This window comes from Microcaecilia unicolor, chromosome 1, assembly GCF_901765095.1.
Source record: "Microcaecilia unicolor chromosome 1, aMicUni1.1, whole genome shotgun sequence".
Classification (NCBI taxonomy): Eukaryota; Metazoa; Chordata; class Amphibia; order Gymnophiona; family Siphonopidae; genus Microcaecilia; species Microcaecilia unicolor.
In genome coordinates, this window is record NC_044031.1 from 219,363,754 (window position 1) to 219,388,067 (window position 24,314).

Genomic DNA, 24,314 nt, shown 5'->3' on the forward strand with positions numbered 1-24,314 from the left:
CTTTCTCTGTCCCTAGAGGGCCCACAATCTTAAGTTTTTTGTACCTGAGGCAATGGAGGGTTAAGTGACAAGCATCTGTAGTGGGAGTCGAACCCAGGTTTCCAGGATCAAAGCCCACTGCACTAACCATTAGGCCACTCCTCCCTGTTAGGGGAGCTGTTGAATGCCCAGCAAACTCAGTAATTTTGTATTGAGTGAGTAGGGAAAGGGAAATGGGACTTGATACACCGCCTTTCTGAGGTTTTTGCAACGACATTCAAAGCGGTTTACATATATTCAGGTACTTATTTTGTACCAGGGGTAATGGAGGGTTAAGTGACTTGCCCAGTCACAAGGAGCTGCAGTGGGAATTGAACTCATTTCCCCAGGATCAAAGTCCACTTTCACTAACCACTAGGCTACTAGTACTGGAGTACTAGTTACCACCCCGAACTTACGGGGACAGTTTTCCTCTGTCTCTTCTTAGGCATTTCAAATAGGAAACAGAGAGCTCTGAGCAACATGTCTGCTCTCTAGGACGCCATCTTGTCTCTCTCCTTATGGCCCCATTTTAACATTTAAAAATTCATGTGACCCCCAGATTCTGATAAAAACAAAATAACAGACCTCTACACCAGTGGTTCCCAAACCTTCTCAGTTCAAGATACCCTTCATGTGTCAGTCATTTTTTCACCATATACCAAAAATCATTACCCGACTCTCAAGCATTTCAATAAGATCTTCTTTAACTTTCAAGGGTATCTAATTACATTGTATAGGATCCTTCAGATTCCCCTGACACCACCATACAGGCTAATATTGTGAGCCAGGCACTTTTATGGTGGGCAGGCATTCCTCATTTGATCCACAAATTTTAATTCTATTTAAACAAACTTTTTTATCATATTTTCTCTTTTTACTTAAATATAAGCACTTAGCTTTAATCTGTAGCGTCACTACGGACTCCTTCTTCAGATATTTTAATAAAAGTAGTACAGTGACTGTGTAGTAATTCTAGCTATTTGTTTTCAGTCTGGAACTTACACTGTCATTTTTAAAAATATTTTTAACTATTAGGCATGTACAATTTCTTAATGTGGTTTGAGGAGAGGGCCTTCGGCAAAATTATGTAACCCCCCCCCCCCCCCCCCCCCACATTGGTTACCAGGTATCTTGAGGACATATGGTTTCTACTTTGTTTTACAAGTCTTTTACGTTCCAGGTATTTTCTTCAGCACTGAAATTCCTGTATATTGTGCTAGCTGCAGTTGTTTTTATATAGCTCATTGCTAATGGAATAAACAGATGAAAAACCTGATTTTGATTGCAGCCTTGTCTTGCCTGAAGTGGGCAGAGGTGAGGAGGATTCTGGTGGTCATGGTTTGTACTTCTGTGATGAGTTTGGGTAGCCACTGAAGCCCTGAGTTTGTTGTAGGAGACCAACTATCTAGACCTCTTCTAAAGAACATTTTATCCTTATTGAAATGTATTTTGGGTGAATACTTTTTGCAAAACAAATTTTAAAAAATATATTTTACGACATCACATCGTGGAACTTGCCTTTTACAGACAGAAAACTTGGCTGCCCTAACTTGTTTGTGCTTGTGGTTAATACTGAATGAAACTGCTGCTTAGCATTCCTCAGGTGGAAGCTAGTTGGTTCCAGATGGGTTTTTGTAATTGTAACAGAAGGCGTTAGAGGGGAAGAAATCTTTGTGAGGCTCAGAAAGGATCTTCATTTTCCGTTGGGAAGGAACAGTATCATAGTGTCTCTGTCTACGTTATTTAGGTTTTTAGAACTTAAATTTGTTTAAATGGACAACAGAATTTGACCTAAAGTAGCTGAAATATCCTTGTGGTGTGACTTTCTGCAGTCAGTGTGGTTGCTAAGACTTAAGGTGAGGCCTCTCTTTTGTCTGGACCAGACCTGTGATGTGTGTTATGTGAATAGCTAAAGCTCCTTGGTGCCAGGGAGATTGCAGACTGCCATATATTGCTTGGGCCTGTGGTGCCTAAGTCCAACTGAACTGATGTTCCAGTTGGTGCCAGACTGTAAGAAAAAAAAAAAAAAGCGAGGTTTCAGTACATCTGGAGGGATAGTGAGGAGGCCACAGTCCCTGCCTATGAGGATAGAAAAAACAAGTGTATGTCTGCCAAGTATGAACACAATAAGCACCTGAGATACTTACTTGGAAGAATAGAGCTGGGAGTCCAGGAAGAGACAGCAGGGCTGGGAGATCATGAAGGGGGGGGGGGGGAGGGGGGGTTCGCTTGCCGTCTAGCCTGTAAGAAAAAAAAAGTGAGGTTTCAGTACATCTGGAGGGATAGTGAGGAGGCCGCAGTCCCTGCCTGTGAGGATAGAAAAAACAAATCTGAACACAATAAGCACCTGAGCTACTTACTGAGATACTTACTTGGATGAGCAGGGCTGGGAGTAAAGGAAGGGAGAGAGGTGGGTTGGCTTGTCGTCTAGGCTGTAAGAAAAATAAAAAAAAGGTTAAAAGTGCAGAAATATGTGTGTGTTTGGTGGCTAGGAAACTATATGGTAGCCACGGGAGATACTTACACAGAGAAGTGCTGGGACATGAGAGTAGGGGAAAAAAGAACACACGCATTAGACGAACACATAATGACAAAGGGATAGAGAATATGTGAGATGTATATAGGGAATAGATAAGGAGAATATACCATTTGCACTGCGGGAAGTGACAGCGGGGTCATCCCGCGATACCTCACGCCTCAGCTCTCTGATCTCCTGCCAGGGATCCAGAAAGCACATCCTCATCTGTTGTTGCTCTGCGAAATGCCTTTTGGCTTGCTGCTGTAGTTTGTGGAAATTCTTTTTCAGTATCTCACACAGGTCGCTCAAATGGGTGTTGGTCTTCTCCAACTCACGCATCAATGCATTGCCCACCAAATTCAGCTGCTCGCACTGTGCATCAGACACAAGGTGCACCTGCTCACATTTAGCATCTGTCGAATGCTGGACACGCCCAGTCATTTCTTTTTTTTTTTTAATCATTTATTTATAATTTTTTCATTTTACAAGGGTCACTTGCAAAACAGTAAAACAGAGATGATTGTACATTAAAACAATATTAGAAGAAAACAATCTCAACAAGATAAATGGATTTTATACAATCTTTCTCTTTCTTAGACCACAAAATAAATAGGGAGTGAAACAAGACAAGGAGATCAATTTAAACAACAGCAAACAAAGAAAACGTGGTATTAATCCGATTATCCCCAGTTATTATTTATCTAAATCATTATTCCACATTGATCATCTGGTTGGTTTCTTCAAGACCATAACGGTGCATAGTCTATCAATTTCATTGGAAACATACTTATTGTCCAATATTAGTGAAAGTAATACACCTGATTTCATTTTTTTTCCCTTTTAAAACCAGAAATTGTTTAACAATACAAACCCTTGAATCTCCAATCCAATTCCCGCTGATTAAAGTAATCCCAGTTTCACAGGCTTCACTCCTTTTGAATTAATATATTAAGAGGAATTATTTCAGAGGAAAAAAAACATTAGGAGTCATACCCGGAACTCTGGGAAAACAACAATCTCGATATTAATCATCTGTAACAATATTCATTTTGTTCAAATTTTTCTGGTCTTTTATCATTTTCAAATCTTAACCGTTTCCTACTTCAGTAGAACTTCATTTGCTGTATATTCTCAAAGGATTCGATTAGATTATCCATGTGGCTCATTAACAAGACTATATCTGAAGCAAAGTCATTCTCTACCACCATCAGGTCCTGGAGCACCCTCCAGATGACATTCAATGCAACCTCCACGGGAGCCCAAAACTCCAAGCTGATAACTCTTAAGGGTTTAGGAGTAGCACCGCCGACACGGGTTCAGCTGTAAACTACTTCCGTTTCAGCATACACTCCTGACTCACTCCTCCACTCCTTTGGGCATGGTGGTTAAATGATTTTTGAGCAATGAAGTTGTTTCCAGGTCCAAGAGCATCGACGCTCCTTCGTCGACGCTAATCAAAGGACTCATCAACCCAATCATCTATGGGCAGCTCGTCACACAGCGGTCCCACACTTGCTGCATAGGGGACAAAACGCTGGTCATCGGCGGCTGACCCCCCATTGTCCCCTTCCTCTGTTAAGGCAACTGCAATGCAGAGAGGAAATTTCAAGTGAACAAAAACTGAACTTCAGAGGACAGCTGGGCCGTTGAGTGTACGAGCTTCAGGTCACCATCTTTCCCCTCTCCCTAATTTGGGACACTCTTTGTCTGGTTTCTCCTCAGAGGCCTGTCTGATATGGGTAACCCTTCAGCATAGCCCTCTGAGTCATTGAAACACGGAAGCCCCTCCACCACTTACAAGGTGGTGTCCCTTTGGAGGGGGCCCAGCCACTTCTTTAAGCAGTGTGTTGATACCCTCATTCCACTTGGCCTGCATCTCCCACAGCTGGCGCTGATCCTACCCCATTCCTCTGTAGGGGGTGCAGGAGGACGGTCATTGCGTGACTCAACAGCAGAAGATACGGGGGTGGCATCGACGGGGGTGACATCTACGATCTGAAGGGTCATGGTTTCTTCCGGCTCCCCATCCTCTCCTCCCTGTGTAGGCATTAGTAACCATAGACCTTAAAATAGAAAGGCTATAAATTATACACACACACATACTGTACATACACACACCACCAATGTCCTATTGTAACTAATGGAAAGTATGGTAACCAAACAACTCACCAACTACCTAAACAAATTCACAATACTACATGAATCACAGTCAGGATTTTGAGCCAACCATAGCACTGAAACAGTGCTAACCACTCTCATAACCAAATTTAAACAAATAATTGCAACTGGAAATAACGTGCTAGTCCTACAATTTTATATGTCCAGTGCATTCGACGTGGTCAGCCATCAAATACTCTCGAACATACTAGACTACTTTGGGATTGGAGGAAATGTACTAAGATGGTTTCAAGATTTCTTAACAGCAAGAACCTATCAAGTGACTTCAAACTCAAAAACGTCAACACCATGGAAACCTGAATGCGGAATACCACAAGGATCACCGCTCTCACCAACCTTGTTCAACCTAATGATGACACCTTTAGCCAAATCACAAGCCAACCAAGGACTTAACCTGTACATCTATGTGGACGATGTCACTATATACATCCCGTTCAAAAAAGACATAACCGAAATCACAAATGAAATCACACACAGCCTCCAAATAATGAGCTCATGGGCGGACGCATTCCAACTAAAACTAAACGCAGGAAAAACACAGTGCCTCATCTTGTCCTCACAATACATCACAAACAAACCCATCACCATAAACACCCCAGATTACACCCTTCCGGTATCACACAGCCTAAAAATTCTGGGAGTCACAATTGACCGAAATCTCACACTCGAAGACCATGCGAAAAATACAGCAAAGAAAATGTTCTACTCAATGTGGAAACTTGAAAGAATCAAATCTTTCTTCCCAAGGGAAATATTCCGCAGCCTAGTACAATCAATGGTGCTAAGTCACCTAGACTACTGCAACGCCATTTATGCCGGATACAAAGAACAAATCATTAAGAAGCTTCAAACCACTCAAAACACAGCAGCCAGACTCATATTTGGGAAAGCAAAATACGAAAGCGCCAAACCCCTAAGAGAAAAATTGCACTGGCTTCCACTGGCTTACATCCCCAGTGTCGCTTAGGGTAAAATATTCCTTAACATCTCCCTCCAACAAGGAGAAAATGGACAGGTCCAGAAGCAACTGATCATTCAATCTCCAAAATTTTCTACCCGTCCCACAACTAGGCAAGGCCAGGCTAAGAGTAATCAGGGCATAAGCAGACCTGAGTCATGGTTCGATGGCAATGTTCTGAAGCAATATACATCATTCCATGAGCCACATGTCTATCCTAGTATAAGAACCATGGAAAGCTGAATAGAACGTATAGTTGCGCTCTCCCGTATGGTATAAGTGCCACAAATCCTCCAAACCCAAACTAATAAAAGTTTTAAAATGAGTTCTATCCCACTTAGCATAGTGAATTATAGCATTTGAATTATCGAACTGAGGGTCACATGTTAGGTTGAAATTGCCTCCAGTGATTAAGAGCCCCTCTCTAAATTTCAATATTCTGCTTTCCAGCCTTTCCAAAAAAATCCCCTTGCTCAGAATTTAAAGCATAGACATTTAATAAAGTATATAGTAGATCATTCATCTCTACTTTCACAAACGAACACCGACCCTCAGGGTCCAACAGAGTAGCTCTGATTGAACAACAAACCTTTTATGAATTAAAATACCTACCCCATTACTTTTCCTGTGTCTTTTATTAGTGACCTGAATCACATATGAGAAATGACATTGGGTTAGAAGTCTCATGCAAGGGAAGCAAATGGATTTCTTGAACAAATCCAGCGGTCATATTATTACACTTGCTTCCTTAAAAAAGAATTGTCTCTTTTAGGGCAAATTCAAGCCTTTTACATAAATTGACATCAATTGCAACCTAAGCATAGTAAAAGAGGTGAGTAAAATTTCCAGCCAGAGGAAAGAACCAGCGACATAACCCCCCCAAATCCTAAATGCATTCTCTTTAGACCACCATAAACTCTCCAAGCTGTCCATCCCCAAAGAGCTTCTCATGAAAAACAGTTAATCCCTGAAAAACAACCCCCTTCCCCCTCCCTCCGCCTTCCCTCCATCCCATGGAATAGAAGAGGACCCATCACCTTGTAAGGTGTCCAACAGCAAAGGAAGAGCAAAGAGGCAATACAAACAGAACCAACTCAGTATACAAAAAAGTTCAACATTATGCTTCAATAACATTAACTCAGCGCAATGCCATAAAAGAACTCAAGAGTCCCACTCCCGCCTGATAGATCAGATAACTTATAAACATTGTCCACCTTGCTCACGAAATCCTCCCTGATTTAGTAACTCTTTGCCATTCTGGCCCCTGCAGAGCCCTCTTTGGCTGTGGCTGGGAAGTCGATGTGTCATTCTCCACTTGATTGAGCAGGCCAGCAGCAATCAAGTTATCTCTAACTGCAGAAACAGATGTGGCAGTATATGTTTTGCTTTCCACCGTAAATGCCAATCGTATGAGAAAAAGTCACCGGTATCCTGCCTGCTTTTCCTGTAGTAATTGGGTCCAATCTTGCTAGGCCCGATGCCTGGCCAGTGTTGCAGGACCTATATCTGGGTACAACTCCACATCGCTGTTTTCTCAGCACATCACTCCACTTTTATGGCACACTGCTCGGAGAAGCCACTCCTTTTCCCCATATTTATGGAAGCACACAATGCTATCTCTAGGACTATTACCAGCACAGGACCCAAATGCACAATTCAGAAGCGGTGGGGCTGGTGCCAGGGCATCCCCCTCCTGCTGCAAGGCTTGTTCCAAAATAAGGCCCGCTATCTCCATGCTACAAGACTCCACAACAGTCTTTGGAACCCCTAAGAGGCATAGATTACAACACCTCAATCGATTCTTGAGGTCCTTCAGTTTAAATGCAACTTCATCCTGCTGCTGCTTCAAATATGCAACACACCTATGTAAACGTTCCATATCTTCCCTGTGGGCTTCCAGCTGCATCTAAGCCTCCTTCATACCACTGCCAAAATCTCCAACATCCTTTTTTTTAACTCCTTCAAAGTATCATGGAGTTCAGAGTTTACCAACATGAGGTCCAACTTCAATTCTTGGAATCATTCCTGCATGAAGGAGAGTGAGTTCAGCATCCTGCGGCACCAAGGAGCTCAACTGCTGTGTGATACCAGAAGGCCATCTTTGCCTAGTGTCTCGATGCCGGAGCAGATGTGGCACTCAAATAGGATTTAATGTCCGTTTGCCGCTTACGAGTGGACATTCCCAGTTACACCACACTGCAATGCACTCTGATCTTCCACCGAGATGTAAGGATCTCAAAATGGAGCACCAAAGGCACGATTAAACTCGGGTGGCACTGGAGCTAAACGCTCAAACTGTCATCTATGCTGGTGATGTCACTTCCTCCCCCCCCCTTCAACTCTTAGACTTGAATTTTCTCACAGTGTAATTTCAGCTTCTTGACCACATCCCTTTGGAATTCTCTCCCACTTGAGATCTGCTTAGAAAGCTCTTATTGGAAATTTAGGAAAGCCATTTTTCTCTTTGAGACTAGTTCTGGTTGATGATGGCGTTTTCTGTGCCCTCATATTTTGGTGCTATATTTCCTGGTAAATTTGTGGTGTTTTTCAATGTTTTGACAGCTGTTTTGCTTGTGTTGTAAACCACTATGGTACCTTTTTTTGTTTTGTTTATTTTTGCTTGAATAGCAGCAAGGCTGTTGAGTAGGAATCTGCAGTGACACAGTATGCAGAGACATGTAGGTAGACTGGTGGGCTGTGTTAACTGAGCCTGCTAAAACACCTTAGCAGTGATATCCTTAAATGGCAAAGGCACCAGTTTAGTTATGTTCTCTGCAGTTAGAAGGTGAATTTGCATTTTGTTTCTGCTTTTCAGCTGTTTTGGGGAGCCAGTCACCTATGCTCTGTAAAATTTGTAATTTTGTAAAACTTTATTTTATTTTATTTAAATGAAACATTTTCTTGATCTTCAGATGAACTGTTGTATTTCTATGGTGCCTGGTATTTGTTAATAATATTTGTTTTTCAGCTATGATGATGTTAAATAGTGCTTGAAAGGGTTCTGCTTAGTATCTTACAGTGAGACTATATATAGAAGGATATGGGACATAGATGTGTTTAGCATCTGGAATATAGAAATACTCAGAAGGAAAGTATTTGTCAAGGTATTGAGGCACCAAGTGTTTCCTGTTCTATATTGTATTTTCCCAGATGTATTTGTTAAACTATGATAGATAAATGACCTGTGTTTGCAAAATAGATAGTCATTTTCTTGGTTTTTACCAGGTTTGCTATATATATATGCTGGATTATTGATTGCATCAAGGTTGACCCCAGCTGGTCAAAGAGGGAAGGGATTTTGGATTTAGCTCACATCTTTAAGTTATAGCTCAAGATGAGTTATATTTGGGTAAAGTAGGTATTTTTGTCTAAGAGGCCCTTTAATTTAAGCTTAATAATGTGTGCTAATGGACATTAGCATGTGCTAAATGCTGCATGACCTATTTTATACCTATGGGCCATGTGGCACTTAGTGTGTACTAAGCTTTAGTAAAAGGGCTCCAAAGTTAGGACCTGAAGCAATGGAGGGTTAAGTTACTTGACCAAGATCAAAAGGAGTCACATTGGGATTTGAATTGGACTTCCCTGGTTCTCAGCCCACTGCTCAAACAATTGGGACAGGAGTTCTTAATCCATTCCTCTGGACAGACCCAGCCACTTGGATTTTCAGGATATCCTCAGTGAATTTGCATGAGATAGACTTGTATACCAAGAAGGCAGAAGTGTGGAAAGAAAGGTGGGAGGTTGCCCACGGATACCAAAGACTGGAGAGATGCAGTCTGAAGTGAAAAATCCTTTATTGATAAAATGAGTCGTTTTATCAATAAAGGATTTTTCACTCCAGAGTGCATCTCCCCAGTCTTAGGTATCCATAGTCAACCTCCCACCTTTCTTTTCACACTTCTGTGGTTTCCCGTGGGACGTTCGAGTTCTCCATCTTGGCAGTCTTTCTTGAACACATGCTAAGAAGGCAGTGCATGCAATTCTAATGCAAATTCATTGAGGATATCCTGAAAACCTAACTGGCTGGATGAGCCCTAAGGACTGGATTAAGAATCACTTCATTGGTCGGAAGGTTTCCTTCACAGCGCTTAGTCCTACTACTACTAATACAATTTATTTTAAGTTGGACCTCAGCCTCAGATTGCCCAGCTTGACTAGAAGGAAGGGCAAAAATGAGGAAAGTTTGAACCAAAAGCAAAAAAAAAAAATCCCCTTCTCCTGGCTTACTGTCTTTTAAAAGTATCCTAATGTTTAGTACAGTGAGCACAGAACCAGGGGAATCAGGTTTGATTTCCAGTGCAGCTCCTTGTGACTCTGGGTAAGTCACTTAACCCTCTGTTGCTCCATGTACAAAAACTTAGAATGGGAAGGAGAAAGTACCTGAATATAAGTGGAGTGGAGGAGTGGCCTAGTGGTTAGAGCACCAGTCTTGCAATCCAGAGGTGGCTGGTTCAAATCCCGCTGCTGCTCCTTGTGATCTTGGATAAGTCACTTAACCCTCCATTGCCTCAGGTACAAACTTAGATTGTGAGCCTTCCTGGGACAGATAAATATCCAGTGTACCTGAATGTAACTCACCTTGAGCTACTACTGAAAAAGGTGTAAGCAAAATCTAAATAAATAATAATATATATGTAAACTGCTTTGGTTGTACCACAGAATGGTGGTATATCAAATCCCATTACCCTTTTCTCCTTCATGATGTTGCTGTAATTGCTAGTGAAAGGAAGACGTTCTGCTGTTACCTTGCAGTTGGGAATGGTGGGGGTTTAGCTGGCATGCTAGCAGGAGCGAGGTAAGCAAACATATATCCACAATGGACATAAGATCCTACTTGTGCTCCTTTTTCAGGATGCGGTATGGTAAAACCTACAACATAGTGCTTGGATCTGGGCAGGTGGTGATAGGCATGGACCTAGGACTCCGTGAGATGTGTGTTGGAGAGAAACGCACTATTATCATCCCTCCTCACCTGGGCTACGGAGAGGCTGGAGTGGGTAAGTAAATAGAACAAAAACAGTACTAGGCCGTAGAGATTAGGGAACATTTTTCGTATTAATTTGTGCAGACAGTTCACTAGTGACGTGAAATATTGAATAGTACAAGTATATTCAAACTTGTGGCCTTTAATTCTAAAATTTGTTTTGAAAAAATATTTTTTTAAAGCTTACTTACATTTGTCTCAGTGCTGTGGTTTCACTTAGTATGTGTGATGCATCTTTCCAATTCTTCTTCCACATGATCCTGGGGAAAAACATTGTTCTTATCCGGGTAGCAAAACGTAGCTACAAAAAAGTGTACATGTTAGGTGAACGAAGGGTTAATTTTCTAAAGCATTTCCCCCCATGTAAGGTATGTGTCTCTGTTCTTGCTGAACCTGCTTGGTTAGGAGGGTTATATGGAGGGAGAGGGAGAGAGAGAGAGAGAGAGAGAGAATGGTTGGCCTCTGTGCATTGCTTGGCTCAGCCCAGAAGTCCTTCAGTACGCTTTGTCTCCAGCAGGTGAATAGACATGTGGATTGTCTCTTCAATGAAGGAATGGCTCCTGTGGGGAAGGAATCTCTGGCCTACTTCCACAGTGCAGCTGAGATTAGTAAGCAAAAAATAGGAGGATGCAGCATGGCTGGTCTCCTTCCCTTGGGGACCAAGGTCCGTCACCTCCTGCAGCACTGAAGCCCCCTCTGATTGTGCAAGGGACTCTGGAGCTTCTGCTGTCCAGGCTTTCTGGCAGCATGGGCTGCTTGTAGAGGGAGGTAGTGCAATGGCAGGCCACTACCGAACCTGGAGCACAGTTGACTGATGTAGCATCTGTTCTATATAGGACATCTTTCACATAGATGGCACTTGGGGCTTTTATGCTTAGTAACAGTTAGGGTGTCTCTGCTTTAGGTAAACAGGACCTCAGTGGCTCTCCAACCCGAGAACATTGAAATGGAGATCAGGTTTGAAGCTTGTCTCTCTGGCTCTTCAGATTGTGGAGGGAAGCCAAGGGGCTAGTGAGGTAAGAGTACAGGCAGGCTTTTAATATTGCTCTGACTTGAGATCCTCCTTCCTACAAGCTTCCACCCAATCAGGTTGTTTTTCCCAGGCTTAGCTGGCTGGGATTCAGTATTTTCCTCCTTCAGGCAGGAAAGCCACCACATGATATGCCCCAACCCTTTTGTCTTTACTCCTAGTCCATAACGACGGCTAATAGGTCAGGTTTTCAGGTCATCCCTAATGAAAATGCCTAAGAGAGATTTCTATGCCCACTACCTCAATTGTATGTAAATCTTTCATGCATATTCAGTAGAGGCATCAATAAATCCTGACGTTGGTGGCTGTCAAAGGACTGTGACTGAAGACCAAGACCCTAACTGATGCATAGAGGCATAACCAGATTGGCTTCTTCCTGATAGCTCCCTAGATTGGGCCCAAGTGCATGATTAGCTCGCCTGGAACTTGCATGTGCAGAGGGATGGAACCTGACTCAGCATAAAACATGGTCTGGATTGAAGGCATGAAAGTCTGCTCAGATATTGTGAGACCACCCCCCCCCCCCCCCCACCTTCCCAGACAGGAACAACAGGAAGGCTGATTGACTATAATGTGCACCACAGTTAATGGATTTTAGAAAGCTAGTTGTGGGGGGGAAGGCCAGTGTGCAATACTACTGCCTACACTATGAAAGTCAGTGCTCTTCATTCTTGGTTGCATTGGTGTAAGCCAGTGCTCAGGTCTGCTGGCTATGCTGGGTTTAGTACAGCGTCCATCACTGCACTAAGTATAGGCTCATGTCTATTGATGCTGCTATCACCATTGTAGTTGCTGGGAAATGAACCAGTGTGCTCTGATGTTGGCTTTGCTGGGTGGTAGCAGTCACTCACTGATGTTATTGTAGAGACAATTGTGTTGGTGTCTGTGTACAAGAGTAATACTTATTACTGAGGAGTGTACTGATTGTGCTGGATAAAGTCAGGGTTTATTGATTCTGATAGCACTGATGTCTATTCTGGATAGTGACCAGCACTCAAGGCCTGTTAGATGGGGGGGGGGGCAACTCCTGTCCCAGTCCACTAGAGGTACCCCCGCATGAGTCCTAGGGAAGATGCTTAACTGAGGTGGGACTTGGATTGGGGGCAGGGAATATTGCTTCAGAAATGGGGGGAGGGAATCAGGGTGGCTAATTTGTTTCAGGCTTCAGCTGCACAGAGTGCTGCTGGGTTATTAGCATTTGTGACAGCTAGTGTGCAGGAAGGTTCTGTGTGCTTGTTGTCAGTGCTGGCTACACCTATTCTCTGCCCATGATACACCTGGATCCCACCCCTACTCGCACTAAGCAGTTCCAGCTACCACAGGATTTTTACTGTACCCGACTGGTTTTAGTGTGCAGTATCCATTAGTGCAGGCCTGCATGCTAACACCTCTGTTAGTTCTGTGCAGCTTAGTAAATGGGTCCCTTTGTGCACTACTAGGGAAAGTGCTTGCTCACTGTTTTGTCCCATGTTGCCTTTATAAAATTTCCAAAAAGCACATACAGTTTAGACAGTCATGGTCAAAGGTTTGCGACCAAGCAATTTTCAGCTGTACCAAACTGGGTTCTTGATTACTAATATTGTTTTGGGCTACAGTCTTCATTTTTGGCTAAATATTTATTTTTTTAACAGTTTCAGCCATCTTTTTAATAAATCTCACTTATAAGGCAAGAACTTGGTGGTATTTTCATAATTACATGTTGGGATTTTGGATTACTGCATGAAAAGTATGTGTCACTTTATAATATTCGTATTTGTATAATTTTTGGTATAATCAAACTTTTTTTTGTTTGGCATTATAAGAATAGATAACATGATATCTGTGAGTAATAATTAGAGGTTTAACTATCTGTTAGTCCACTGTATTAGTGTTATTTGATTAACTTGTCTGTAACAAATAATCAGATTCATTAAAATTTGATGCAGAGTTGAGTAAAAAAAAATCTGTTCTGTCAAAGAAACAAACTAAACATTATTTTGTTTACAAGGTGCAACAAAATGAAAATCTAAGGCATCTATACAATGTCTTTTATATGGTATTGTACATATTTGGTGTCTCTAGTTTGATTTACTTCAGGTTTTCAGTTGCGTATGGTAGCATGGTACATGGGAAAGAGCTTACTCCAGAGAAACATGCAGAGATCATAATTCTGTACGAAGAAAAGATACCAATAAGAGCAGTTGAAAAGAAGTTGAAAGTTGCTCATTCAGCTGTCATAGTAATGGTCAGACGAAATGAAGAGCTGAACAGTTTTTAGTCTCGGGCACACTTAGGTTGACCAAGAGCTACGGATCTACGAATGAACAATACAATCATTCAGGATGGGCTTGAGCCTTTGGGGAAAATGTTGACAGGACAATTGACTGGTTAAGATGAAACTCCGACACTACCTTAGGAAGGAACTTAGGATGTGTTTGGAGAACTACTCTGTTGTGAAATTTAGTGTAAGATGGATCAGCTACTAGTGCATGCAGCTAACTGACACTTCAAGCCGAAGTGACCACCACCATAAATAAGACCTTCTAAGTCAGGTACTTCAGATGACAGGAGTCAAGTGACTCAAAGGGAGCTTTCATCAGCTAGGTGAGGATAACGTGGAGGTCCCATGACACTGCTGGAGGTTTGGCAGGGGGTTTTATCAACAACAAACCTCTCATGAATTCGAACAACTAGAAGCTGTACAGAGACGGGCTTCCCTTCTACATGGTAATGGTAAGCACTACTTGGTTTTTAGACCAGACTCAAAGAGGTGTAGAAGGTATTCAAGCAGGTTTTGTGTGTGTGTGTGTGTGCGTGGGGGGGGGGGGGGGGGGGGGGGGTAAAGAGAGAGGATCCAGGGCCTTGCCTTCACATCAGATGGCAAACCTCCTTCACTTAAAAATATATCACCTTTTAGTGGAATCTTTCCTGGAAGCTAACAGAATCCTGGAGACACTCTTAGGCAGTCAAAGAGAAGCAAATTTTTTGCTCTCAAGATCCAAGTCATGAGGGTTGGGTTGTGGAAGACATCTCTCGTTCTGTGTGATATCGGTTGGAAAATAATCCAATCTCCATGGTCCTTTGGAGGACAACTCCAGAAGAAGAGGGAGCCATATCTGTTTTGGCCAATAAGAAGTGATTATGATCATGGTTCCCTGGTTCTGCTTGAGTTTAAGCAGAATTTTCCCTGTCAGAAGTATGGTAGGATATGCATACAGAAGGCCTTCCCTCCAAACGAGGAGGAAGGCATCCGATGTTATCTTGCCATGGGACCTGAGGCTGGAGCAGTACTGAGGGACGTTGTTGTTGACATGACTAGCAAAAAGATTCACCAAGGGAATGCCCCATTATGACACTCATGCAGCTGGATCAACCTGCTCAGCCTGTCCACCAGACTGTTGTCTGCCATGTAAGGGAACATGGAACAAAACCAATTAACAAGATTGCAAAGGTTATCAATAGAAATCAAACAAAATAAAACATGGAAAAGAAAATAAGATGATACCTTTTTTATTGGACCTAATTTAATACATTTCTTGATTAGCTTTCGAAGGTTGCCCTTCTTCGTCAGATCGGAAATAAGCAAATGTGTTAGCAGATAGTATATATAAGAGAAACATCAAAGCATTACTTTGACAGTCTGACAGAGTGGGAGGGTCAGACTGTCAAAGTAATGCTTTGATGTTTCTCTTATATATACTATCTGCTAACACATTTGCTTATTTCCGATCTGACGAAGAAGGGCAACCTTCGAAAGCTAATCAAGAAATGTATTAAGTTATGTCCAATAAAAAAGGTATCATCTTATTTTCTTTTCCATGTTTTATTTTGTTTGATTTCTATTGATAACCTTTAAGAGTGGACTAACACGGCTACCACACTTCTCTACTCAAGATTGCAAACAATGTGGCTAACATTTGAAACAGAACCAGCAAGCAAATTTTGTCAACGATAGTGTGGGCTGAAGTGTATGTAGAGTTGAGAGTTTTCTGGAAATGCTCATTTAAAATGAAACTCCATCTTTTCCTTTTTTATAAAATGCTCAGTGACATTAATACCTCAGTGGCATTAATGTGCAGGAGGTAAGCCTTTTTCAAATGAAGGAATACTCTGGAATGAGAGGGCATAGGATGAAATTAAGAGGAAATAGGCTTAAGGGGAATCTAAGAAAATGTTCTTTCATGGAAAGAGTGGTGGATGCATGGAATAGCCTCCCGGTGGAGACTAGGACTGTGTCAGAATTTAAGAAAGCGTGGGACAGGCACGTGGGATCTCCTAGGAACAGGAGGAATTAGGGGTTACTGAGGATGGGCAGACTGGATGGGCCATTTGGTCTTATGTGCCATCATGTTTCTGTGTTTCTATTTCATGAAACATTTCTCTCTGACCAATTAAGAATTCTTCAACTTCTTTTACCTTTTATTTGCAATATGAAATATCAAATCGTTTTGCTTGTAAGATAGAAAACAAAACGTAGGGGGCAGACTCAAGAAAAATGTCAGGAAGTAATTTTTCACAGAGAGAGTGGTGGATACTTGGAATGCCCTCCCGCGGGAGGTGGTGGAGATGAAAACGGTAACAGAATTAAAAAAATGTGTGGGAGAAACATAAAGGAATCCTGTTCAGAAGGAATGGATCCTCAGAAGCTTAGCAGAGATTGGATGGCAGAGATTGGTAGTGGGAGGCAGGGCTAGTGCTGGGCAGACTTCTACGGTCTGTGCCCTGAAAATGGCAGATACAAATCAAGGTCAGGTATACACGTAAAGTAGCACATATGAGTTTATCTTGTTGGGCAGACTGAATGGACTGTGCAGGTCTTTCTCTGCCATCATCTACTATGTTACTATGTCTGTGCAAACAAAAACTGCAGCAAAATGTCACGGTTGTGGCCGTGCCTTTATGTCCAGACCTACTGTTTCTCTGTATCTAGCTCTGTGACCTCTCCAGTCTGCCTTTTTTCCTGTTGTTGTGCTTCCTGTTAGCGAAGCCTTGCTTTGGTCTCCCTGCTTTGCCTTCATTTCCTACTTGTGACATCATCAGCCTACTCCATTATAAGGACCCAGGGAGCTTTCCTGGGGTGCCTTTGCAACTGGTCTATTTTTCCCTTTTCTTGTTGTACTGTTGTTTGATGCTGATGGAACTGATGGTCTTGTTAGCCTTGAACCCTGTGTGTGTGGTTTTGTTTTGAACCTGTATGGATTATTTGCCTGTTATTTTTACTTCCAAGCAAAGCCCTGTTCTGTTTCTCTGTGTGTGTGGTTCTGGTTTGAACCTGAATGGATTACTTCCTTGTTAACTAGGCTCTCCAGCATAGCCTGTTCTGTTTCCCTTGTTACCTGTCACTGTTCAGAGAGCCGGTTGTTGCCCGCTGCTTTCCTTGATTACTTTACTTCTGTGCAGCTGTGTGTGCTCTGTCTCTGCCTGCCTTCCCTTACCTGGCTGTGGGTGCTGCTGGCTGAGTTCTGGTAAGAACATTGTTTGTTTTTCCCTTTGTTTGCTTTAAACCTTTGACTGCAATGTTTGTTAGTTTGCTCTTGTAAGCTCTGTTTCTTTCTGACTTTTGTATTAGAAGCAGCCCTTCCCTTTAGCCTGCTTTAACTCTTGTCTACTGTGTTTGTCTCCTGGTTCTTGTGAGCATTGCTCCTTATCTGATTTGTGTATGTAAAGGCAGCTTTCCCTGTTTGCTTGCTTTTCCCTTTGTCTCTAGTGCCTGTTATTTGACTGTTCACCAATATCAATACCCAGCTCCAAATAATATATCAGTTCATCTTATACATAACATTTATGTTAGTAATACTGGATCGATCAGATGCTCCTGTCACCACTATTCTGGCTCAAAGAATCAAGCCAAGCACTGCTTTATAGTGGGTATGTATTCGTCATCGATCCACTTTTTAGCATTTTTTTATCATTTTTTTTTTACAATAAGTTTCAAATATCAAACATCAATATTCAAGTTTCAAAAATCACACTTCAAGTATTTAGCTCAAAGGGACTTTTTTTTCTTTTACTCCTCAATTTTTCCATCTAACACGGAGACTTCTTAAGCTGACATGAACTCATGTTTTGCACAGTTTGCTGTGTCAAGGATTGTTATTTGACTGTGGCACTTCCTTGTGTGTTTCCTATGAGTGGCTTCCCTTTATCCTTGAGTGCCGTGTGGCACAGCCTTGTGTATTTATGAGTGGATTCCCTTTACCTTTGAGTGCTGTGTGACCAGTCTTGTGTATTCCTATAAGTGGCTTCCCTTTATCCCAGAGTGCCGTGTGACACAGCCTTGTGTATTCCTATGAGTGGCTTCCCTTTACCCTTGAGTGCTGTGTGGCACTCCCTTCAATATTCCTTTGAGTGGATTCCCTTTACCCTTGAGTGCCGTGTAGCACAGCTTTGTGTATTTCTTTGAGTGGCTTCCGTCTTCCCTGAGTGCTGTATGGTACACCTTCATGAGTGGCTTCCCTTATCCTTGAGTACTGTTTGGCATAGCCTTGAGTGTTCCTTTGTGTGGCCTTGTCTTGAGTTTTCCCTGTGTGCTTTCTGTTTGAGTCTTCTCTGTTTTGGGAGCGAGACCCTACTGGGGGAATTTGGGGTTGGGGGATGGGGATTTGGTTTTCTATGGATGTTGATCTTTAGACTCTATTAGATGTATTAATGTTATCTTTCAGTAAACGTTTTTGAAAATTAAAAAAACAACAACCCACACCTAGCATAAAAGGCTTGTTTTTGTGAAAAATTGTCAAAATGCTTACTTGATACTACACTACACAGCGCTCTATATAGACTAAACACCGAAACTTGGTTTTGATTGGTTGGGAGTAGAAAAGTACTAATGAAATCAAAAATGCCCAGGGAGCAGTTGCTCTTGATAACTCCTTAATATAATGAGATACTTGAAGATAAGCAAAGGTATCTAATCTATGGATCCCCACATCTTGCAAAAGAATAGGCATAAGTTTCAATATACCCCTGTCAGTGAAAAAATCTGCAACATACACCAAACCATTAGTCACTCATCTGTGGAATATATTGTATTGTCCATTCCAGGACTAAAGTCTCAGTTACCAAGAAGTGGTATAAAATCCGTGCAGATCGAGTTGCCTTGTAAAAGAGATAATAGAGTATGCCAAGTTTCTTGCATAGATTTTGACAAAACATGTTTCAGGGAATGTGGTAATTTTCCCCTAGGAACATGTAATGAGGGTGCAATGGACTAAATAACTCTTGTTCTACTTTCCAAGGAGTAAAGACCTCGGTAAGATGGTGTAACAGACATACCACATTATACAGATATAAGTGGGGAAAACCAAGTGCCCATGTAAATATTCCAGTTTAGGTTTTCGTCCCCACCATCAAAATTTTGTAATTGCTTCCCGAAGAACTTTTTGATCCCTTTTCAGTATTTTAATTGGGATATGCTGAAGCACATAAAGCATCGGTCGTGCAAAAAGAAAGCCCTAGAAAAGTGTGGCACTAACATTCCAAAATCTTGCAGTGACCTAAGACACCTGACCGGTGTATACAAGACTATTCATTTATTCAAATATAGTGGCTGCTGTTCCCATAATGACCCATGTGCTATACAAAGAGTCTTGAATTTGCTCCTGTATGGCACAGGTAACCAATGGAGTCACATGATCAAACAGTTGTGCTTTCCTGAGGAGTCTGATAGCCGTATTTTGCAGTGTTTGCAATCATCTGAGCATTTGGTAGTCTTGAATAGACCACGTTGCCATAGTTCAGCTGAGATGTAAAAAGGGCATATATCAATGTTTGTAATGTTGCTTCATCGAAATATCCTCTAATAGCCCTAGTCTGTCTCAAAAAATAAAAGCCCTTTTTTGCCACAGCTGACACTTATTCCTCAAAAGATAAAGATGAATCTATTATGACCCCTAAATATTTAAAACTAGCGACTGACGTAATAGGTTCACCAAATTATACTGGCATCAATGATGGGACTCACACTATGACCTGAAATCCAACAAGTAGTCTTGCTAACATTTAAAACTAACCACTGTTTCTGCAACCAGTCAGCAACAGCCATCAGTCCTTTCTGAAGTAAAGACATCCAAAGTTACAGGTGATACCTTTGCCAAAATGAGGACATCATCTGTACAGCAGTATACTCCTAGTCTATATTCCTGGATCAGAGCTATCGGTGGGCTTACATAGATATTAAACAAAAGAGGTGAAAGAGCTGATCCCTGAGGCACCTCACATTTAAAGGGGATTCTCTCTGAACCCTTATTCTCAATGCTTACTGCATATGTTGTGTATGAAAGGAAGGATTTTAAGCATGTCAGGGCCATTCCTATGATGCCGATGTCTCAACCGCTGGACGAGTAGGTCACAATCCACTAAATCAAAAGTTGCAGCAAGGTCTAGGGACACTACTAGGCCTGAGTCCAAAGTAGGTGGGCCTATGCCTACCCCTAGCTAGGCCACTGACTAGTACTACAACTTCCTCAGGAAAAGGCCTCCATTCTGAGTAAATAAAAGATGCTTAATCACGTCAGTGCCAGGAATTGCAGATCCTTGTAGCAGTAAGGCTACTACTTGCAAGGTAACTGAAGAGTTAATAAAGAAATTGTTCTCATTAAGCAAAACAAAGGTTTCAGAGTAAATTGGGGACTTCCATAAGGCACACAGAACTCCATTTTGCCACAACTTCTCTTCTTTTGTTCTTGATAACAGATGGAGAGGTGCCAGGCAGTGCGGTTTTGGTTTTCGACATCGAGTTGCTGGAGCTGGTGGCAGGGCTGCCTGAGGGGTACATGTTTATTTGGAATGAAGAAGTTTTGCCAGATCTCTTCAAACAAATTGATAAGGATGAAAATGGAGCGATTTTCCTAGAGGAGGTAGGTGCATCATGGTGAGAGAGATCTAATGAGGCTAGCTTAGTTATTGTACCAAAGGTCGTTCGCTCTGCAGTTGTGAACCCCAACTCTGGCCATTGTGTGTTACCAATGTGCAATAACTGGGACTACCTTCCCCCACGGGCCTGTGAGCACCACCCCCAAAGCATCCCTAACCATCTTTGGAAATGGAAGATACGAGCCGTATGCAGCACTGCCTCCTGGAATTTGCATCCTCCATAGATTTAAACTGAGTACTGTCAGGTCAGCAAATTAAAAAAAAATACAAGCTGCAGTACTTACATATAGCAGCACTAAATATACTTATTTTTAAAATTATGGCTTATAGCACTGCATGTCAGCCACTGTGGGGTTTGGCGCTGGGATACAAGGCATAAAGTGTGAATTCTATAATGCCTTAAGCACATGCACTTAACGCCAGTCAAAGGCTGGTGTAAATGCTCGCATTTAACTATCAAAAGAGGAAAAACCAAAAAAAAAATACCCATACAGGAAAAATAATCAAGCTGTATATGAAAACCCCCCCAGGGATTACTCAATATGCAAAAAAACTTGATAAACCTTTTTATATCAAAACAAAATACAAAAACAATTCCAATTTCAAAAATATGTATGCAGTAAACTCACAACCCCCAAAACAGGGCTAGTTGAACATTTCCAACATATAAAAAAAGTTCAAGAATATCACCAAACTTCTTCTTATAGTATCAAAAGTCTTTAATTATCCAATCTCAACCAACAAATTCTTTCATTAATCTTCCAGGGTCCCAACATGGACCACGTTTCAGTGCTCACTTTGTCAAGGAAGACATAACACAAGATTCCAGCTTTCACAATATAGATTCTTCACACCATAATGTTGGTAATAATAAATAGAAATAAAACAAAAACAGAGAAAAGAAAATAAGATAATACCTTTTTTATTGGACTAGCTTAATACATTTTTTGATTAGCTTTCGAAGGTAACTCTTCTTCAGATCAGAAGTAAGCAAATGTTGATAAATATCAGTATATATAAGTGAAACACAAAAGCATTCCGAGACAGTCTCACAAGAAGAGGGTGGGGTGGGCTAGGTGAGAAACACAGAGAGCTGGGTGGATGAGAAACAGGAAGAGAGAAATTGTAGCTAAGAGGGTGACAATGCAGTAGAATTTTATGGTTTATAATGGGCTAGAAAACTCAGATCTTTGTTAAGTCCTGTCTGGTGAGTGTCAAAATATTTTATCATTTTGACTTCAAAGGTCTTACATTCCTGGATTGTCTTAAAGTTTCCTTTTAGTATTCTTACCATAAAATCATTGATGCTGTGTTCTGGTTTGTAAAGTGCTGTCCCACAGAGGTAACATCCTGGTTGGCATTGGCATTTTTCATATGAAGTCTGTGTAGATTAAATCTCGTCTATAGCATCTGGCTTATTTCTCCAATATAGCACCCTTCTTCATACTTTTTTCATTGAATGATATATACCACATTTGAAGATGAGCATATGAAAGATTCCTTCATGTTGAATATTTTTCCTTTGTGAATGATTGTGGAATCATGTGAAATGTGTTGGCACAGTTTGCAGCTGGATATTTGCAACTATACTTAGACCTGGAAGAATTCTTTAGAAAACACTTGAAGGTACATTTCCACAAAAAAAGAAACTCCTTACAGACTGGAATACAATTTTAAACAAAAGAACATATATTTTACCCCACACGATGGACAAAATAGTAAGTTAGACAACTACATAGAAAGCTTCAGGCATAGGGTGAAATCACAACTTTCCAGCAACCAAAACAAAATTCTGTACAACCTTTCTCTTATGGAAAGAGCGGCCATAAAAACCCTACAAAATAACCAAAACATTGTCATCAAACCTGCAGACAAAGGAGGCTCTGTAGTGATTATGGTCACACAAAAATGCATCGAAGAAGGACATAGGCAGCTCTCAGACAACACATACTACAAGAAACTAAAGGTCTCTTTAACAAAGCCGTGCTAGCAATTCCTGCAGTGCAAAAAGCCCATAGGAATTTGCCTCATAGAGAATTGGTAGCATGGCAAAATATTATCAAAACACTTCCAAAGCAAGTACAGCCACATCTAAAAAAAAACAAAACAAAAAACTTATACCAAACCATCTTTCTGTAGGCATATTCTAAATGCTACCCAAAATCCACAAACCTGGAAACCCTGGCAGATCAATCATATCTGGTATTGGCACACTTACAGAGGAAATATATGGACTTGTAGAGGGGATTCTTAAACCCTTAGTGCACAAGACAAACAGCTTTATACAAGACACCACAGACTTTCTGAACAAATGAAAAAAACCAAGCAGTTGCCAATGGGTGCCCTTCTGGTCACAATGGATGTAGAATCGTTATACAGCAACATTCCCCATGCAGATGGCATAGCTGCAAGTGATAAACTCCTAAAAATATCCATCCTGGACCACCAGTACTCACCGGAAACTATTAGAAAATTAATCAAATCTATTCTAACTCACAATTATTTCTGCTTTAACAATGATATATATCTGCAAATTGTGGGCACTGCGATGGGCACCAGGATGGCACCCCAATATGCTAACCTTTTCATGGCAGAACTGGAAGAGCCATTTTTGAATACGTGTCAGAATAAACCCCTAAAATACTACCGGTATATTGATGCCATTTTCATGATTTGAACTGAAGGTGAAGAAACTCTTAAAACATAGTAACATAGTAGATGACGGCAGAAAAAGACCTGCACGGTCCATCCAGTCTGCCCAACAAGATAACTCATATTTGCTGCTTTTTGTGTATACCCTACTTTGATTTGTACCTGTGCTGTTTAGGGCACAGACCGTATAAGTCTGCCCAGCACTATCCTCACCTCCCAACCATCAAGCCCTGCCTCCCAACCACCGGCTTTGGCACAGACCGTACAAGTCTGTCCAGCACTATCCCCGCCTCCCAACCACCAGTCCCGCTGCCCACCACCGGCTCTGGCACAGACTGTACAAGTCTGTCCAGCACTATCCCTGCCTCCCAACCACCAGCCCCGCCTCCCGATCTTGACTAAGCTCCTGAGGATCCATTCCTTCGGCACAGGATTCCTTTATGCTTATCCCACGCATGTTTGCATTCCGTTACCGTTTTCATTTCCACCACCTCCCGCGGGAGGGCATTCCAAGCATCCACTACTCTCTCCGTGAAAAAATACTTGACATTTTTCTTGAGTCTGCCCCCCTTCAATCTCATTTCATGTCCTCTCGTTCTACCACCTTCCCATCTCCGGAAAAGGTTCGTTTGCGGATTAATACCTTTCAAATATTTGAACGTCTGTATCATATCACCCCTGTTTCTCCTTTCCTCCAGAGTATACATGTTTAGTTCAGCAAGTCTCTCCTCATACGTCTTGTAACGCAAATCCCATACCATTCTCGTAGCTTTTCTTTGCACTGCTTCAATTCTTTTTACATCCTTAACAAGATATGGCCTCCAAAACTGAACACAATACTCCAGGTGGGGCCTCACCAACGACTTATACAGGGGCATCAACACCCCCTTTCTTCTGCTGGTCACACCTCTCTCTATACAGCCTAACAACCTTCTAGCTATGGCCACCACCTTGTCACAGTGTTTCGTCGCCTTCAAATCCTCAGATACTATCACCCCAAGATCCCTTTCTCCACCCGTACCTAGCAGAATCTCTCCGCCTAACACATACGTCTCCCGTGGATTTCTATTCCCTAAGTGCATCACTTTGCATTTCTTCGCATTGAATTTTAATTGCCAAA

The 24,314-nt window shown here is 41.7% G+C and overlaps 2 protein-coding genes across 2 annotated transcripts in view; one reads left to right on the forward strand and one right to left on the reverse strand.

The window, feature by feature from the left end:
• The window catches only part of LOC115473352 (cytosolic 5'-nucleotidase 3A-like), a 39,970-nt gene extending 36,990 nt beyond the window's left edge, over positions 1-2,980 (reverse strand). The window contains exons 1-3 of the mRNA XM_030208280.1: positions 2,711-2,980; positions 2,546-2,556; positions 2,394-2,453 (exon numbers count right to left, since the gene is read on the reverse strand). Coding sequence (XP_030064140.1) covers positions 2,394-2,453; positions 2,546-2,556; positions 2,711-2,980 — 341 coding nt within the window. The remainder of the gene's footprint in view (positions 1-2,393; positions 2,454-2,545; positions 2,557-2,710) is intronic.
• Positions 2,981-7,646: 4,666 nt separating this feature from the next.
• LOC115473420 (putative FK506-binding protein 9-like protein) overlaps positions 7,647-24,314 on the forward strand; it is a 34,371-nt gene continuing 17,703 nt past the window's right edge. The window contains exons 1-3 of the mRNA XM_030208398.1: positions 7,647-7,714; positions 10,530-10,675; positions 20,363-20,526. Coding sequence (XP_030064258.1) covers positions 7,647-7,714; positions 10,530-10,675; positions 20,363-20,526 — 378 coding nt within the window. The remainder of the gene's footprint in view (positions 7,715-10,529; positions 10,676-20,362; positions 20,527-24,314) is intronic.